We start from the raw sequence: 19,680 nt of genomic DNA, 5'->3' as shown, positions 1-19,680 counted from the left end.
GCCTTGAATGTACTCATTTGTTCATTCACTGAGTTTCAGTGATGGAGCAGATACTGTGCAAAGTGCTAAAAAATCTGCAATAAAGCAGTAAACTAAAACATTATAGTGCAATTTGATAAATTTTGCTAAAGATAAAAATATTACAAGTCAGTGAAGGTGGAGAGATATTGTACAACCCATCAGAGAAGGCTTCCCAGGAGGTAACACTGAAGCTGGGTTACAAAAGTCAGGCAAACACGTGAGAGAGGGAGATAGACTTTTAGGGAAAGAGTCATGAGAAAACATGACATGTTCAAGAAATGAAAAGGAGGGGCACCTAGGTGGCTCAACTGGTTAAGGGTCGGACTCTTGATAACGGCTTGGGTCACAATCTCATGGTTGTGAGATCAAGCCCCATGTTAAACCCCATGTCAGGCTCCGTGCTGAGAGTGGAGTCTGCTTGGGATTCTCTCTCTCCATCTCTCTCTCTCCTTCCCCTGTTCATGATCTCTCTCTGTCTCTTTCAAAATAAATAAATTAATTAAAAAAAAAAAAAAAGAAAATGAGAGGGACAGGATTGTGACTGAAGCCAGTGCTGGCAAGATAGGTTGAAAGCAGCTTATGCTATTTATGCTATGCTAAGGAATCTGGAATCTGGGCTTTCTCTTCAGTATAATGGGAACTGAGGAAGCCTTTTAAGCAAAGGAGTGATGTGATCACATCTAGGTAGGCATAAGCTGCAATTAGCATGCAACAGAATGGACACATTCAGTAAGGGTTGAGAAACTAGGGACAAGGAGGCTGGAGACCCAGGCTGGGAACACTGACCTAAATGAATGATCCTTAGCTAAATCAAATTGGAGAAAAGGTAAAGCTAAACAAAATAAATATTTCCTTTTCCTGTGATGCTTATATTCTACTTCTCTGGTAGATGCTGTCAACTCCTTGGGAAAATAAACTGCATTTTTCTCTAGAGTCTCATATTTAAATAACAGCATTATACTGTCTTACAGTCATAATAATTTAGTAAAAATAAGCAAATAATGTTCAAACCGAAGGACTTTCCATACCTGAGACACTTTGCCTGTTGGAATCTGAGTCCCCATTACTGGAGTTAGAATTGTTGGAGGAGTTGTTGTCAACACCTCCCAGGAGGGGGCGCAAGTGGCTTACTGACACTTGTTCAATGAATGATGTTCCATACTTGCGAAAATACCACCATTCAAATATCTAGAATAGAAAAATAATAAACGTGATTATGGTCCTTGTTACTGTCCATGATTTCTGAACACATATTTGCTGTATTTACAAATTACATCCACCTTAAATACTTAATTTTTTATTCCAAGAATTTTGCTTAATTTATTCTAAACATTAAAGTTTAATAAAATTAAAACACCAATTACATTTTAAATTCTCAATGTAGTTTTCTCCACTTAATAATGGCTTTCAAGGAAAATCTATAACTACAATCATGGATAAAAGAACACTGTTAAGAGCTGCTCAATATTATTTTCCTCCAAATTTACAGAATATTCTAATAACAAAATCATCATAGCTAAAGACAACTCCAGAAATGTATACAAATAAGCAAGTTTTAGAAATACGGTTTATGAAATATTCCAATTCTTGGCACCTTACATTCTGATAAAGCCATACCTGCATAAAAATTTTGATAGCAAAACTTTATTTGTATTTTAAAAATAAGTATTTCCTTAGAGAAATGCTGGTTTTACAGAAGGAATGAAAGGCATCCCACTTCTTGTATGGGTGGTACTCAATTACTGAGATACTCTGCAATGTCCCCTTGCTAAGAAGTGCTTTACAAGCACAAGCATCTGTTGAACACTATTAATGTTTCCTAGTTCACCAGCTTACCAATTATTACGTACCATGAATTGCAAAGGAGAAAAGAAATAATTTTCATTAATAAAAGGAAAGAAGCAATAACACTCATATGACTAGGCTGCAATCAGGACTTATAAGCACTGGGAAAGCAAGTGACACCCCCCAAGCCTGCTTCCCTGCCCCTTGGTCCCTCCAGTGAACACTCCCACCATGATTCAAAACTGCTCTCTCCCACATCTTTTCCTCTCCTCCCTGTCTGATTTGGGATTTGTGCCTTAAGCAGCCGTAAATCATCACACAGAAGAAATTTAAGAATCAGCTATATCCAGAGTCTCACAGGGTTAACTATACCATATTCTTATAATGCAGAATGTGGAGCTAACATAGAATTAATCACCTTTATCCTTACTTATTTCATAAGAACAAGATTTTGTTATCGACTCTGGAATGGGCTTTGGGCTATTATTTAAAAATCAGTGTTGTCTTTCATTTGCTCTACTAAACACACACACACACACACACACACACACACTCTTTTAAGGCAGAAAAAATACCTACGAATTATCAGAAGGAGCTATCAGTCAAATCAAATGTTTCCAATTCTAGAACATGAGTTTAATTTAATTCCAAAAAGTTACCCATCTGACTATGTGAATTTTCACATGTGAAGACATTCAAGTAATTTCACCTGGCAGACAGGGGAGACTATGATATGAAAACTAAGAAGGGACAGGACTAGTCTATAACACTTGGAATGCTAGCAATAAGAGATCTTGCTTAACGAAGGAAGAAAGTTCAAGAATAGTAAATTTACAAACCATGAGTCCAGGGAGTTTGTAACCTTAGGCAAGTTATTTTATCTATTTGAACATCAGTTTCTTCTATTATAAAGTGGAAATCATATTCATTATTCATTCTCAAGGTTCCTCAATTTTTACACCCAGGTAAAACATCTAGTTTCAAACCCCATGTAAAAGAAACTAGCTCAGCGCCCATTGCAAGTGTGGTTCTCAAAAGTAATAGCAAAGCTACCATTTATTATATTGATGATGTACATGCCTCCCACGCACAGCATACCTGACATGCTGGTGCACTCCTCTTTCACTTATCTGTGATTCAGGCTAGTACAGCATTTTCTTGTCTGTTGCTAAGTTGTTGGCTGAAAGCCCAAGAAATCATTGTGAAAAAGGGTGCTGTTCACCATTCAGTCCTGACCCCCAGACAAAGCCCTCAAGAGATTCGTGGCTTTGCCTTTATTAGAAGAGAAGACAAGCTCCAAAGGACCCAGAACACTGGGCACAGAACTGGCAATGGCTCTCAGTCACTGTGGGGGAGAGCTTTCGTTGCCCTAAGCCTTTGCTCTGCTTTCTATATTATGCTGCCTGGGCACTTGCCAGGCCTTAGTTCATTGATTCAGTCACATAGCAGGAAGTGCTCCACACCAGGCACAGGCTGTGCTCCAGGGTTACATAATGCAGATGTGGCCCCTGATACTACCAGTCCATGCCACAGATCACAATGCTTCTCACAGGTTGCTCCTGACATAGCCCATACCCATCACAAAAACAAAACAAAACAAAAAAAAAAATAGCTTGGAACTCTAGATTTCTCAGTTTCTCCAGGAGAATCACAGAATGTCAGCACTAAAAGGGACCCTAAAGGATCACGTACAGTCTCTATTTACAGATGAAGAATGAGGAATGACCAAAGTCACACAGCAAATTAAGTAGCTGTTTAGACTGAAGCCCCAGCTCTGTACCCCTAATCTCACCAGGGCCCTGTAACAAGACACCTTTTTCTAACTCTAGTGCGCATCGAAACACAGATGTAGCCTAATCATTTCCCTTTCCAAATCTTAATTTCCCAATGCCTCTGACTCTACTGTCCCTTTGCTTTCTTAGCTATTAGAATCAATACAGAAGTAGTCTATCAAACAGGACATTCATCCTAAGGTATAAGTGATTCATATTGGTGAGGTATTTCCATTATAATAGGAGACAGACCTTCCACCCAGTATTTCTAATGCAGGAATAATAGATCTCAGTAAAGACTGGGTTATTCATGCAGCTGTTTGGAGAGAAAAAGGGGGTCTGCTCAGGTCTGTTGTATCACAGCAGTAGATGGCTTCTTACCTATCACGATCTTTCTTTATACCATATTAGAGTGCCTAGTACCCTAGGGCAGAGACTCTAATATGTATTCAAGGAACAACCAGTAAAAAGAAGTAGGAAAGGACTTGCAGCCATGAACTTCAAACCAAGTCTTCTAATCTGGGGCTAGCATAATAATCTGCCCCTTATCCCAAAACATGACAGGCTTTGGGCCAGCACCCCACAGTATTTTTAAATAGCTGCACAGATCCAAATGGGCAGATGGTGTTATTTAACACACACATATCTGGTGTCACTTTGAATACTTCTCTCTGGTGCATAACCTACAATGTAAACAGCAGAGCCCTTATAAACAAAGTTAGATTGTAAAATTAGTGGGCTTAAGCTTAAGCTTAGTGGGCTTGTCACAGTGGAATAAAACTGGTTTTAATCTGATAACTATAAAATTAAAATATAAATTTACCATTTCATAGTCTCAAAAATATAACCCCTCTAGTGCTTTTCCCCAACTCATGCTTCACCCCAAAGATTTTACAGATCAAGTAAGATGAGAACTAAAAAGCATCAACTGAATTGGGCATTTAAATCAAAAGTAGCCCTCCCATCTAGCTGAAAGTTCAAAACGTAAATACACTTCATGATGGCAAGTTAAGTGACTTTGTTTGGTTCTCTTGATTCTCTGGGGCTCAGTTATCTAATGTGTATAATAAGGTCACAGTAAGCACTCAGTTAATGTCGGATGGATACACAGATAAATGTTCACTGGATGGATGAATGGACAGGTGGACACTTAAATGGATGGATGACAAGGGCTCGCCTGGTGATTTAATGAGAGATAGTCTAAATCAACAGCAAGACCAATGAAAGTTTTTGTGTTCTTTTTGTTTGTTATAAAAAAGATAGACTTATCCATATTTGTGGAAGAGTACAGATTCTAGTGACAAGAGAGACACTAAAAGATGCAAAAGAGTACAAATGACCAAAAGGCATGATGCCAGGAGCCCAGAAAGCACATACACCCTGCCTTCAAAAGGCAACCTATCATTTCTTGCTCTGAGACAGGAAGAAAAGGAAAGATGCATGCATAGAGGGGAACATTCTATTTTGAAAAGTAGGGTGTGATGTGAGCTGTTTCACATGTCAGAAGGTAACAAAGGGATAAAGTGGGTGACACTGATCTCACTGCAGATGCAGGTAAGGTTTGTCTTCTGAGAATAAGGAAGGCGGGATGCCACTGTGAATGTGAGAGTGGTCTCAGGGGCTTGGATCCAAACTCTGCAGGACAGAAGTGCCAAAAGCTATACCTGGGACCCAGATCATATTTAAAATAAAGACCCATTTGTGAAGGACCCAGTTACCAACGTCTTGTGGCCTCCTCCTTACTGTTTGGCAGAAGCAGAGAGGATGACCAAAAAGCACTGGGACTAGGGCTGGAGATTCCAGTTTGGCGCTGACCTATGGTACAAACTTGTTGCATTTTCTCCCACAGGGAAGCAACAAAAATCTGGCACAGGGACAAGCAAACAAGACCCTTCTGTCTATCTTGCAAACCTAAAAAGCTGAGTGTTTCCTGAAGATGCCTAGGTTCTTCGGAGCCAATAAGCTGTCTTCTTGAACTGCATGCTCTCTATATAAAATACTTCTCCTTGTGAATCAGGGACTTCCCTATTCCCTACACCACACTTAAAAATGCTTCAAGAGGGGCGCCTGGGTGGCGCAGTCGGTTAAGCGTCCGACTTCAGCCAGGTCATGATCTCGTGGTCCGTGAGTTCGAGCCCCACGTCGGGCTCTGGGCTGATGGCTCAGAGCCTGGAGCCTGTTTCTGATTCTGTGTCTCCCTCTCTCTCTGCCCCTCCCCCGTTCATGCTTTGTCTCTCTCTGTCCCAAAAGAATAAATAAACGTTGAAAAAAAAAATTTTTTTAAAAAATGCTTCAAGATTCCCATAGAGCAGCACCTTAGTAATTCCACACCAATTCCATTAACCCACAGGAAATATAATGATGTCTCAGGCTGAAATTGGCTAAGTGCTTCTTAAGGATTAAAGTAGGTAATGATATCACAGGAGAATAGATACAGAGATGATGGAGATTAAAGAGGAAATCTGAAACTTTCCCGCAGCCTATTCCCAAATGGAAAGACTGCAAAATTGACACCTGCTGTTAAGTGTTCAGAAACATATCTGATGGTGAACAGTTTTTTGGCAAAGGGGGATCTTCAGGGCTTAAACAAGATAAATCAAGGCAGTGGGCATGGATTATATAATATACATAATCTTTTCGTTTCTCAAATATATCCTTTTCTCTGTACCCACTAACCCTTTCAGAGTACACCTCATCTCCACATGACAGACTTTTTTTCCCCTTTTTGGCTCCTGTTATGTTCTGTTTAGGAATACTGATGTGCTATGGAATGGGTCTTAGCTTCCCACTTCCTTGGTCTCAGCCAATCCCTCCTCAGTTACTATTCTCCGAAACAGCTGAGAGGGGCTGTGTGAAGAACTGGTATTCATGCCCTTCGACCCCCAACTTCCTGGCCACTGATCACCAAGGCTTTAAGAAAAGAGAGAAGACAGAGAAGTGAGGTTCTTTTCAAGGTCAACAGTCAATGATCCATCCCCACCTCCATGCCTGTTTGTTCCCAGAATGAGATTTTTCCACTGTAGCATTAGAGGGGAGGGTCACTCTCCTGAGGTAAAGTCATGAAGACTACTGACCTTGGTAGAAGCCATCCTGCACCGTGTGCCTCAGGCCCTGCCAGGTCATACTGTGATGGCAGCTATTCTCAAGGCCCTTCTAGAGATTCTGATTCAATTGGTCTGGAGTGGTGGTCAGATCCATCACTTTAAACAAGTTCCCCAGATAATTCGGACACAATCAGTTAATTCATCCTCGCACTGGAACTCTGTGCTTTTAACAAATATTTTGTAACAATCTACCCAGGCATTATATTTACCAAAACAGAGATATAAAAACAAAACAAACAGATAAACAAAACCACAGATAGGGTCCCAGTCTTTGTGAAGCTTCCATTATAGAGAGGACAAAAGCAATAAATGATGACACATAAAGTATCATTATAAACTGTGGTAAAGGCTGGTCCCTGTTCCAGACTGGCCAAATATGACCCAACCCACAGCCAACTGGATAAAGAAAATAATATCTCCTCCAGAGAAGATTGTAGTCTCCCTCCTTCTCTCTTTCTTTTCTCTTCTTTTTCCTTATTCTTTTCTTTTCCTTCTCTCCTTCCTTTCTTACCTACCTGACCCATTTCTGTGGCTCTGTTAAAATGAAAACATCAACTGTTAGATATTACTGTTATCCACCTTCTTAATCAACACCTTTAAGAGAGGCAGACTAGTATTATGGCAAAGCAGTGCAAATTTAAATTCTAGTCCTCACTCCACCCTTATGTAGCAAAGTGACCTGAGCAAGTCATAAGCTTTCTGGATGCCTAGTCTATAAGTCTTTACTGGTTTAAACTGGATGGCTTCTACCTGCAAGGACATGGATGGAACTAGACTCTATTATGCTAAGTAAAATAAGTCAATCAGAGAAAGACAAATACCATATGATTTCACTCATATGTGGAATTTAAGAAACAAAACAGCTGAACACAGGGGAAAGGAAGGAAAAATAAGATAAAAACAGAGAGGGAGGCAAACCACAAAAAACTCTTAACTATAGAGAACAAATTGAGGGTTGCTGGAGGGAAGGTGGGGGGGATGGACTAAATGTATGATGGGTATTAGGGAGAGTACTTGTGATGAGCACTGGGTGTTGTAAGTAAGTGATGAATCACTAAATGCTACTCCTGAAAGCAAATAAAGTTAACTGTATGTTAACTAACTTGATTTTAAATAAAATCCTGAAAGAAAAAAAAGTGATGAGCAGCAGACAGAAGTCAAAGGTGATAATTCATGAGTGACTTTGTGAAACACTGGGCATATGCAATGCTTATGTGTTGATGTTTGATGTTTTGTTTTGGTTTTTAGGTTTATTTATTTTGAGAGAGAGAGAGAGAGAGAGAGAGAGAGAGTGAGTGTGTGTGCACACGTGCACACGCAAGCAAGCGGGAGGGGACAGAGAGAGAGAGAGAGAGAGAGAGAGAAAGAATTCCAAGCAGTCAGTGCAGAGCCCCATGTGGGACTCGAACTCAAAACTGTGAGATCATGACCTGAGCTAGACACTTAACCGACTGAGCCACCCAGGTGCCCCTGATGCCTGATGTTTAACTTGATGTTTAAGTGTGGACATTTGACATTTAAATGGAGCGATAGCGGCAAAAACAAAACAAAAACAAAATCAAAAACCTAGATTGGATGGCTTCTGTGAGTTCCTTCCCTGAGCCCTGCAACCGCATGATTTTCAAGCCTCTCAATATGTGCTCAAACATAAACTGATAAAGCCAAAAGGACAGTTTGTCCCTTTATCTGCCATCAGCTTGTTCTCCTTCTTCACTTCTGCCATGTCTAATCATTAATCCTATCCACTCAAATACTCCTGTCCACAGTCAGACCCCGACAGGCATATGTCTACTCTTTAGCCTGGTGCTTTACTTGGTCTCCTGTGGAAAAGCATTAATTTTTATGGTGACCCCAAGAATCTGTAATCTGATAAAGCTGAATGAGCCTCAGTTTTCTCCCATTATCTGCAGACTTGGCTATGATATGGCCCCACAGCATCTCTCATTCTTTATACTACAGCCAAGGGACAACTTTCTTCATAATTAACACAGCCTGACATTTATATATAGTTTCCCACATCCCAAGAGCCCTTCCAATCAAGTTTCCCCAAGTCTTTTTTTTACTCTTAGCTTCGGAATCACCATCATTTGGGTGATTCATATGCCTGTCAATTAAAATGCTATCTCAAGTGCAGGTCAAGTTCTTTAGACAAGGAAAAGTTGAAAGCCATAACTATCTCCTAGTCCCACTCCCTCACTTTTGAGGATGGAGGACAGTGTCAGAGAGATCAGGATTCAAATTTTATCATTTGTCTGCTACAAAACTTTGGTCAAATTATTTAACATTTGTGTCTGCTTATACTCAACAGCATAAAGCCACTGTTATATCTACCACTTAGAATTTCAATGAGAACTAAATGAAGTAAAATATGCAAAGTGCTTAATACCGGGCATAGAGGGATAACTCAATAAATGGATCTTTGATATAATTTATTCCTACCTAATTATCATCTCTTCTATACTTTCCCAAAAATATAGTTTTTTTACATGTAATCTATGAGCTAAGTCTTTTATTTACTATTCTAATTTCCTCCCCTGTTAGTTCTTGATTCTCACTTTTTAAAATTATGCCCTGGATGGCCTCTTTTTATAGCTATTTAATATATATGTGTAGAATGTAGGTATAAGGGCATGTCTATATTCATGTTAATGGGGACACAGGGATCTACGTATAAATGTCAATACAACATAGAGCATTTTCTCCATTCTACCAACATTTTAAGAAAATTAAAGGAAGCATTTTCTCCACATAACCATCTTACCACTCTGAAAAACAAAAATAAAACCCAGAAATTTTCTCCATTGAAATAAACATTGCCCAGAGAGGCTACTTCAAGCAGACTGGGCATGTCCTTGCGAGAACAACTAAAAGACTAAACTGGTGGGCTTGTACTGTGATGACAGGTGCAGTTCCTGTGGCTGGAACTGGACTGAGATGGAAAGGCTGGTGCCAAGACGGCAGAGAGGCCGCTTGGAGTTCAGCAAGGGAGAGAGCTGGCCGGATGGGTATGTGGGCATGAGACCAGAAGGGAAGAGTGAGAGGTAGGTGGCATAACAAACTCATTGCGGGCTTTCAACCTGCGAAATTAAGAACTAGCAGTGATACCTAGAAAAATACACACTGATTAGTCCTCATTTATTTTTTAAACACATTAGTGTAAAAGACAGCAGCATTTGCCAAACACATTTTATTTTTGTGTATATCTGTTCAGTTAGATGACTTTTTCAGGGTATTTTTGTTTGTATTTACCCCTCTCCTCCTAAGACATCACACTGCATGACAGTTTCAGTCTCCAGCATAGGAATCCTGAGGTCCCCAAACAACCATGTCCCCAGGGGCATACCTGCACTTTCAGCGTTCACTGCCTGGCTCTCCTTCCATTGTTCAGGGGAAAGTCATTAGGTAATTGTCTCTCCTTGCCAGGAAACAAACCGCTAAGTACCTGATCCTTTACCTCAATGCTGCCTCTCCATGAACACACTTGGCAGAAAATAGTGGTTGAATAGGAACCTCAACCCTGGGTACATTTCAAGGACTAGCAAAGCTGAGTCCCCAAAGGCAGGATAACACTGATGCCAATAATCTCTAAAGCAGGAGCCTAAAGCTATCAAGAGCTATTTCCACATTGTAGTGACTTTGCCCTCAGGACAAACATTTTTGAGAAAGGCCTTTCAAAATCTTCAAACATCAGAGGTTTCCAGTGCTCAGTTTCACATCAGTCGGACATATCCTGTGCCTCCTGAGAATGCTGCAAGACAAATACACCCTGAGATGGTGCAGCAGTGATTGTCAGGTTTCAGCAGTTGCGCTCCACACACCAGGAGAAAGCCTCGCCAGCCTGGACCTGCAAAGGTGGTCACAGTCTACAGAAATCCCTTTACTTGTAAAAGTAAGCTGACGGGACTTCACCTCCCGGAGTTAAAAAGTTTGACTGCTTAGGCCCTGCTTACCAGAGTGAAAGGGGATAACCCACACTCTGGCAATCAGTTTGTAGCCCAAGCCAGACCTGCTGTTTGTTCAGCGAGCTAGAAAAACAGCTGAGAACCTAACCAGAAGGTGGTGAAATGAGTGACAGACTGCCTGGGCTGAAATCCTGCTCTTCACTATTTGCCAGCGATGTGACCTAAGGCAGGTTGCTGACTTGCCTGTTCTACCTCTTCGGCCTACACATTAGTAAAATGGAAACAACAGGAGCAATCTCCTCCTCATACAGTTGCGAAGAGCAAATGAATTAGCATGTATGTGCTTAGATCAGTGCCTGGCACACAGGAAGCACCACCTAAGTGGGTAACATTCTTAAGCAAACATCCCTGGGAGAGGAATACACAAACAAAAACCTACTTTGTGCATCAGAGTGAATTATTGGTTTCAGCATGAAACTGCTCTTCAAACTGTATCTAAAAGTTCACGTTTTTCTGTTTAAACAAAAAATACTTCAAAGCTATTTTAGAAAGAAAATATTAAAATATTATTTTAAATGTAAATAATTGTTAGATGAAGACTTATAATACCTTCTCCTCTCCCCCCCAAAAATATACATGATAAAAGGTTGCCATGTTTTCAGCACATACTTATTAATCATTTATCAAGCATTTGAAAGCATTTTCCAAGTTTGAAGTTTCTTCAGTCCATTAAGAACATCAAGGTGGGAATCTGAGGACACAGTTTCTAGACCTGGCTTTGCCACAAACTAACATGAGTTAAGTAAATCACCTTACAGCTTTAAGAACAATTCTCTAGAGTGTCTGTTTTTCTCATGTCCCCAAGGAACAGAGAAGACCTCAGAGACACAGATAGGTGTGCAGACCTGCATTTAAGAGGTAATAGGGTACCAATTACTATTCACACCTTATTTCAAACCAGTTCGAAGAGAAGTTTTAATATGCCTCCCTTCACCTTGGCTTGCTTGCTCTCTGCAGTCAGCACTGGGCTTTCTGTGTGGACTTCCACTTATATAACCATGTTGGAGCAGCAACTGCTGGTGTCCTTCACATTCCTGGTCCAGTAATATCAACTTGAAGCATCTCATCCCTCGAGTCCAGACAACCCATGTGATACAGCAGAGCAAGAGTAACCTGAATATGCTCTGATCACAAAAAAATGCCCCCCATACCAGCACCATCTCTTTAAGCTCTTGGCAGGTTTCTGCCCTGCATATATTGCTCTACCTTTTTACTCTGGCTCCCTGTAAGCTCAAGCTTCTGAAACCTTCTACTGTTGTAGGTTCACCTATGCATTTATTTGTTCCACATTTTTGTGCCCTTCTCTCCTAAAACTTATGTTTTCTTAGTGATCTTAACATCCACACTGTAGTATCTTTCTTGTTCTTGTCTCCATAAAAATTAGTAATCACAGCATTATATGTAGACAAAAAAAATTCTAAAACCTCTTTTTCCTTAAAGATCATTTAATTATATTAGCATGACTACAGTGAGTTAGATGGCCCTATTTAAGTCCACTGAAATTAAAAAAAAAAAAAAAAACTACTTCAGGTGTTATAACATCACATTTGTAACTATTTAGAGCATAAACTAATGGAACCAAAGAAATGATTATCATTGCTTTTGCCTACTGGAATTTTTGAAAGGAAGAAATAGGGAAATGTAACTTTTGATAAAGGGAAAAAAGCTTATAACTGCCACATCTACTTCAATCCATTTTTTAAAAAACTGGGCTCTATTTCTACTGATTTTGAGTATGGCCAATAATCCATTTTGAGAAGAATGATGAAAAACATTGTTCGTTGAACTGAGTCACGTGTATTTTATAGTATCTCAGATACTAGAATTTGACACAGAATTGTCTTCCTTTAATTTCCACTATATTTATATTTTGTTTTTCCCCTTCAACAAAAGCAATACAGGACTATTAAAATTTTCTTTTAAATATTTTAGAAATATGTAATGTGGGTAGTAAAAGGCCTCTATAAGTCCAACTACACAACATAAACACACATACAAGATAATCACTGTAAGTTGCAGGTATGTATTCTTCCAGAATTTTTGCCTGTACATATCCTAACATACAAGTAATCAGCATGCTTTTAAATAGGAAGGATTCTACTACTTACCAAAATGAGCCCTGATATTAGTGAGGAAGTGCCTGTCAGGGCCACGTAGAACTTCGGTGTTAATGTGTTCAAAAACATGCTCACTAAAAAAAAAAAAAGAGGGAAAAAAATAAGGAATGCATAAGTATGTCAATAAAACAGACTTCCATTTTTCTTTTGTGGTGAAATCATTTGTTTCTGGTGACAAAAATTCTTAGAATCATCACAAAGTCCCATTAAAATGGTTCAGCATTACAAAGGCCAGAATGCTAGGTGTCAAGGTATAGTTCCTGAAAGAAAAAAGCTACATACAAGAGAAAAGAGCAGCTTTTTAGTTTCTGCCTCCCAAAACTATCCTTGGGAATGGTTTTCATGGATTCATAACCACTGAGGAGTCAAATCAAAGCTGGTTACCAGGGGGCGCCTGAGGGGCTCAGTCAGTTAAGCGTCTAACTCTTGATTTTGGCTCAGGTCATGATCTCACAGTTTTTGAGATCGGGCTCTGTGTGGCTAGTGTACAGCCTGCTTGGGATTCTCTTTCTCTTTCTCTCTCTCTCTCTCTCTCTCTCTCTCTCTCTGCCCCTCCCCAGCTCATGTATGCTCTCTCCCTCAAAATAAATAAATAAACATATAAAAAAAAAGTTGGTTACTAGACTGTCAGTCAGAAAGAAAAGATCCTTATATGTTTCATGAGACCCACACATTAGAGTTCTTGATGAACCAACAAGGAATATTTCAACCTAGAACAAATGGAAAATAAATACAGTTGATCCTTGACTGATATGGGGTCTTAGGGGCACAAACCCCCTACACAATTAAAAATCTGAATATAACTTTTGACTACCCCCAAAACTCTACCAATAGTCTACTACTGACCAAAGCCTTAGCAATAACATGCACAATTAACACACATTTTGTAGGTCATATGTATTATATACTGTGTTCTTATAATAAAATAAGCCAGAGAAAAGGAAATGTTAAGAAAACCATAAGGAAAAAAATTACATTTACAGTGCTATACATATTTCTCAGAAAAAATCCACATGTAAGTAGACCTGGGAGGTTCAACCCCGTGTTGTTCAAGGGTCAACAGTATATTGGCAGTTATTAAAGATTTTAAGACTATTGTTACTCCTAAGAAGGAAGGACAAATTGACAAAGTTAGCATGAATTAGCAAAACTTTTTTCACCTAACTTAAAAAGGCTGTTAGACGGCTCATCAAAATAATTGGATCAATAAAAAGAAAGATAAAAAATAAGTCACTAAAAATGTGTAGTCGGGTACCTTCCTGACCAATTTCTGCCACTCTGTTCATATGAACTATATTGTTGATCTGGCTGCCGACTTAATAAGGTTCACTTCCACATTTCATTATCATTTCTATTGAGATATTGCATGAAACTTTGATTATTACCAAAACAACAACTGACCTAAAGAGCTTTTTGCATGCATATTCACATTCTTTACTGAACCTATTGTTGAAGGGGATCGCATTGGCCTGATTTTAGAACGAAGAATATTAGAAATAGGACTTTGATATCATTAGGGGAAAAGGCTTTGGCATTTGCCAACAAGGCCCACATTTGCCCACAAGGCAAAGTCACCAACATGAACACAATCCCATGTTCACTCGTTCAACAAATACTTCTCTCTGTTTATGAATGAAACTATGGACAAGGAATGGAAGCATGAATGAGATACATTTCTGACCCTCTAGAAGGCCACAGTCTAGGTGAGAAACGAACAAGTAACCAAGCAATTACCAAGTACACAGTCAAATCCTGAGCACAAGCTGTTATGAAAACACAGAAAAGGGATGCACTTTGCGCTGGGGGTTGGAAAGGTTGTGCAGGAGAATAATCGGGAGTTAACTAGACCAGAGCAGGAAGGAGGAGGGATAGAAGGGCAATGTCAGCAGAGGAAGGGGCTTGCTTGGAGGTGCTGAGAAAATATCACAGCCTTTCCAAATGGTTGCACAGGCTGAGGAAGTTAGGAGCTTGAACTGTCAACCCTTTACAGAGAAACAGATGTAGAAGAATGCACCAATTCCATCCTTCTTGACTACCAACCATCCTTCCCGGTGCTTCCTCTTAAATGAATTTTTTCGTTTGACTTGTGGGCTGTCAGTTGTAATCTCAAGAATCTGAACTAACATAATGTGCTCAGTTGATAGTCACAATTTGACTAAGAGGATTCTTTTGGAGAAATAGAGAAAGGCACAGAAGAAGCAATCAGTCTGGGGCTGTAGGGGTACAGCTGAGTTAAGGGTGGGTTTGCTTGGCCATTAAAAAACCCAAAGACATAGTGATTTGTTCCTTCCTAAGCACATTAGTGGAAAAAGGAAGATTTTTTAAAAGAAAAAAATTAAACCAGGTCGAATTCTGAAGTGTCTAAAATTCTCAAAATTTCCATCCTTACACTATAAATGACCCCACATTCCCATCCATTTACTCATTCATTCATTCATTCATTCAGAGAATGTGCACACATGAGAGAGGGGCAAACGGAAAGAAAGCGAATCTTGAGCAGGCTCTAAACTCAGCATAGAGCCTGACGCAAGGCTCAATCCCATGACCCTGAGATCATGACCTGAGCCAAAATCAAGAGTCGGACACTCAACCAACTGAACCACCCAGGCAGCCCCTCCCCATTACTTGTTAAAAAGTCACCAAAACATAGTATTTGCTTTATTTTATAGCAATGAACTCTCATATCTCCATGATATACTTTTCAGTAGGTTTCCAGGGACAAAGTGAGTATAAAATTCTATGAAATCCATTTCTTCAAGAAAGAGAAAAGATGTTCCTGAATAAGAAGTGCTTTAGTAGCCCTGTTGTAAAGATTTTCTACTGAAAACACTGAATCCACTGTGGGCAAAAGACTCAATAGCTAACTGATCAGTGTAAAAAAAAAAAACAATACGTGAGTTTTCTAAAGAGATTAAACTAAACACTGTCCCCATTTGGTTTTACTCAAGATTATATAGCAGCAGTGATTAATAATTAAAAGGTACTTCTCTGTTATATCCAGTTGTAGAAAGCTACTAGAGTAGGAAAAGATAATGAAGTCATTAAAAGGAAGAGACACACATAGAGAAGTGAGAGAAGGAGAAAACACTTAAGAGAGCGGGAGGTGCTCATTTAAGAATCTATTAACCTCATAGTCTTATTGAACATCCTCGCTCAAATCACTAAGACCTGGCACTTGGCAATTCTGGGCACAAATATCAACACTTTTTAAAGTTAATAACAAAGCACTTTCACATATTAGAGAGTTTAATTCTCATTTCAGCTCCATGAGGTCAATATTCTTATTCATGTTACTTCACAGCTGGATACGAGGAAAGCCCTGAACACCAGCAGTCCTGCCTCCCAAGCTCTGACTCGCGGCATCACAGGGGCAGGCAGATATTGCTGACAAGCATGAAAGAACAAAAGAGCAAATGGAAAGCCTTTCATTGTAAAAGGAGAAGAACTCTAAATAAATGATACTAAAAGATGGATGCTTTTAATACTGTATTTATTTTTACCTCTGACCTTTAAAGATAAGTTCCCTGTAATCTTATTACTGGTGTTTGCAGCACCAGGGGGGGGAAGGCAGGTAGGCACACAGAGAGGAGAGTCTAGTTGAAGATTCCCTCGTTAATCTAGAAGGGCTGCACACTGCAGACCAGACCACCTTAAAACAAGGAATACCTTGCCTAGTTTCATCAGCAATGATGGCCACTAGCAATTATTTTTTAAGACGTATGAGGGCCTGATAAAGTACCTAAAAACTGGAGCAGAAAACTGTGGAGTTTATTCTTTGAAACGTAAATGGGATTCTCCTGAAATTTACAGACACATCACTGTCTCCTCCATACCAGCTGGGGCTAAGCAAAACAAATTCAAAAACAAACAGACTTCTAGCTTTGTGAAGAATAGATTCATATAATTTCAGTAATGTCTTATTTCAACCCAGAGACAACAATTAATAAATCATAAGGCTTTTCATCTGATCCAGCAGAACACTCCCAACAGGTCACTGCTCAGAAACACCACATGAGTTACTCAGGGGCAGCACCTCAGGGACTGAATCGTGGAGCGTTCTGATGATGCTGAACTTCAACTCAGTACGGTCTTCTTATTTAATTAATGAGCAAATGGGAAGGAATGAAGCATGGCCCTGAGAAGAAACAAGGTAGGAAGGATGGGTCCATGGATTGAAAATTAAATGATCTAGGGGCGCCTGGCTGGCTCAGTGGGTAGAGCATGAGACTCTTGATCTCCAGGTTGTGAGTTTGAGCCCCACATTGAGCAAAGATATTACTTAATTAAAAAAAAAATTGGGGTGCCTGGGAGCTCAGTCGATTAAGCGTTCAACTTCAGCTAAGGTCATGATCTCATGGCTCATGAGTTTGAGCCCCACATCTGTGTTGACAGGTCGGAGCCTGGAGCCTGCTTCAGATTCTGTGTCTCCCTCTCTCTCTGCCCCTCCCCTATGCACACGTTGTGTCTCTCAAAAATAAATAAATGTTAAAAAAAATCTTAAAAAAACCTTTTTTTAAAGAAAATTAAATGACCTCTCTGGATCACAGAAGAGAAGAGATAATAGGTCAACTATGGGAAGCAAAGGATCACTCCTGTGAGCAGCGCTTACCCGGGAATCCTGTGGAATGGAGCCAACCACATTTCTGTCTCTTGGGACATTAATAGCCTTTCCTGAGATTCTTTAGAGCATGAGCAATCCCCAAGCCACGCTCCTGGAAAAGACCTTCTGCAAAACAGAGTGAACACACAACCCTATGTTTGTCTCCTCAGACATACTTCACCTCACACAGAGAAGCCCAGGCGGGAGTGAAAAGGCTAAGGCAGCATCAAAGACTTGGAGGTACTGACTAGAAAGAACTGAATAAGCAGTGTGATAAAGTCTGTAACACCCAAAATTCTGGGTCTGTTTTATCCTGTGTCCCTTTTACTGCCTTTCTAAAATATGGCAAGTGAAATAGAAAAACTTGGAAAAGTTATAAAATAACAATCACCAACCACTGAAAATGTTAGAAATAAAGTCCCTAGGAAGAAAAGCTAAAGAAACGAAGTTTGCTTAGGCTGGATGAAAAAAAATTGAAGAGATTTTAGGTAAAACCATTATCCTTGGGAAAGACACTAGGGTTAGGAGACTTGGTCTGTAAATGTGAAATCCACTGTGATGTGGTGGCCCTCGGAAGGTCCCACACCCTCCGAGGGCTGCTCTGAGGCTCTGATGAAATTTGCATTCCCTCCTAACTTCAGCACAGACTCACTGGATGCCTCCCCGGGGCCAGATGCTGGGGAGCACTGCCCCTGCCGCCAATGGGCTCACAATCCAAAGGGTGAAGGAGGCAAGGAAATGGATACACAAATATCAAAGAAATGAGAAATGGATACACAAACATCAGATTAGAAAAGGGGTTAAGAGATCAAGAAAAATTTCTGCCAAGAAAAATATTCCTGTCTGAGACTTGTAAGATAAATCAGGAGTTATCTATATGTTTGTTGCCTGTGGCTGCAGGGGTGAAGAGACAGTGAGAGGTAGAGCTGTAGGGCATTCTGCATGGAGTACTGCAGCTCAGGGGCTGGCAGGTGCATGCCCCTGGAAGGACAGGGAAAGGCAGCACAGGAGCCACAGACTTGCACATGTCTGCTGAGGCACCAGTGGGGAATTCCTGCTAAATGTGTGAAACTACTTTCTATAGTGCCTGCCATACAAATACACGGAATACTGACTGATGGATAGCAAATGGCTATTCTCAGAGAAGACAAATTAGAATGGGTCCAAAACGTATTTCTCAAACGTAAGGGTGTGCGCTGCCATTTGGTCTCCAAAATTATTTAGGGAGGACTTCTCACTAACAAATGTATGCAATGAGTAGATGTACAATACAGCCTAACTAAAAGGATACTTATGGAATAGGAGACTCTGGTTTGCTCACTTTTCTTAGTAAATAAAGGAACATTTATCTCAACGCAAGCACAAATCTTTACTTTTGAGGCTGTTTCATTGTCCATACAATAAGAATAATATCTAGCTTGTTACAGGGTTGTTGTGAGGATTAAATGTGTTAGTCTAGATAAAGTGCCTAACACAGCAAACCTTAGCAGATAATATGTATTGTTGCTGTTGTTAGTTATGTCTTATGTTACTCTTCCTTTTGTGATGTGACGCCTCATACCGGTCCAGTTGTAGAAAGCAGAGGAAACTCAGTGGAACGTATTTGTGTAAAAGTAGTGCTGGCAGCAGTTCACCAGCACTTACTGTGCACCCCCTTCTATGTGCCGACCACTGGGGTACAGACCACAGCCCAGGAAGTAAATCACCTGCACCGTGATTTTGTCCTATGCGACACGTGGATGCCCTACAAAATAAATGAAGAACCAAGTAATGAAGGGTCCTTTCAACTGAAGTTTAGTTGCTGGAAGTGGTAATAAACTGGAGGGTGAGTTTGAAGGCAGCCATTTTGAAGGCAAAGAAATTATTGAATCCCCCAAGTCTACCATGTGACCCCAAATCTCTGATCTCCGCCTTTGTAGGTGCCGTGGGAACAATCAATTCAGCCATAGGCCACATGGAAACCTGCAATCTTGTTCCTTAGTTTCCTTCAAGTCCCCTTGTGGCTTAGTACATAAACTACGTCAAAGCCTAACCTATAACCCAAGCATGATAGTTTACAAATGTTTTAAATACAAAGAACAAATCATCAAGGCCACAATACCTTCCAAGCCCTGAGACAGGGACATCAAAATAAACTAGAAAAGTGGCCATTTCATGCAAAGCAACATTTCTGAAACAGATTTTTCTTTTTAAGTAGGCTTCTCACCCAGCTCACTTGAACTCACAACCCTGAGATCAAGACCTGAGCTGAGACCAAGAGTGAGACACTTAACAGAATGAGCCACCCAGGCACCCTGCATAGCAACATTTCTGATTTAA

General features: G+C 40.1%; 1 protein-coding gene across 6 annotated transcripts in view; it reads right to left on the bottom strand.

Moving 5' to 3' along the window:
• Window positions 1-19,680, bottom strand: part of ST7 (suppression of tumorigenicity 7) — a 252,290-nt gene that overhangs the window by 108,326 nt on the left and 124,284 nt on the right. For all 6 annotated transcript variants that reach the window (XM_030308290.1, XM_030308283.1, XM_030308285.1 and 3 more), the window contains exons 2-3: window positions 12,753-12,835; window positions 1,050-1,209 (exon numbers count right to left, since the gene is read on the bottom strand). In XM_030308290.1, the coding sequence (XP_030164150.1) occupies window positions 1,050-1,209; window positions 12,753-12,835 (243 nt within the window). The remainder of the gene's footprint in view (window positions 1-1,049; window positions 1,210-12,752; window positions 12,836-19,680) is intronic.

Source organism: Lynx canadensis, chromosome A2 (genome assembly GCF_007474595.2).
Source record: "Lynx canadensis isolate LIC74 chromosome A2, mLynCan4.pri.v2, whole genome shotgun sequence".
Taxonomy (NCBI): Eukaryota; Metazoa; Chordata; class Mammalia; order Carnivora; family Felidae; genus Lynx; species Lynx canadensis.
The sequence above is the reverse complement of the archived record's forward strand: the minus strand, read 5'-3'. Positions and strand labels throughout refer to the sequence as shown.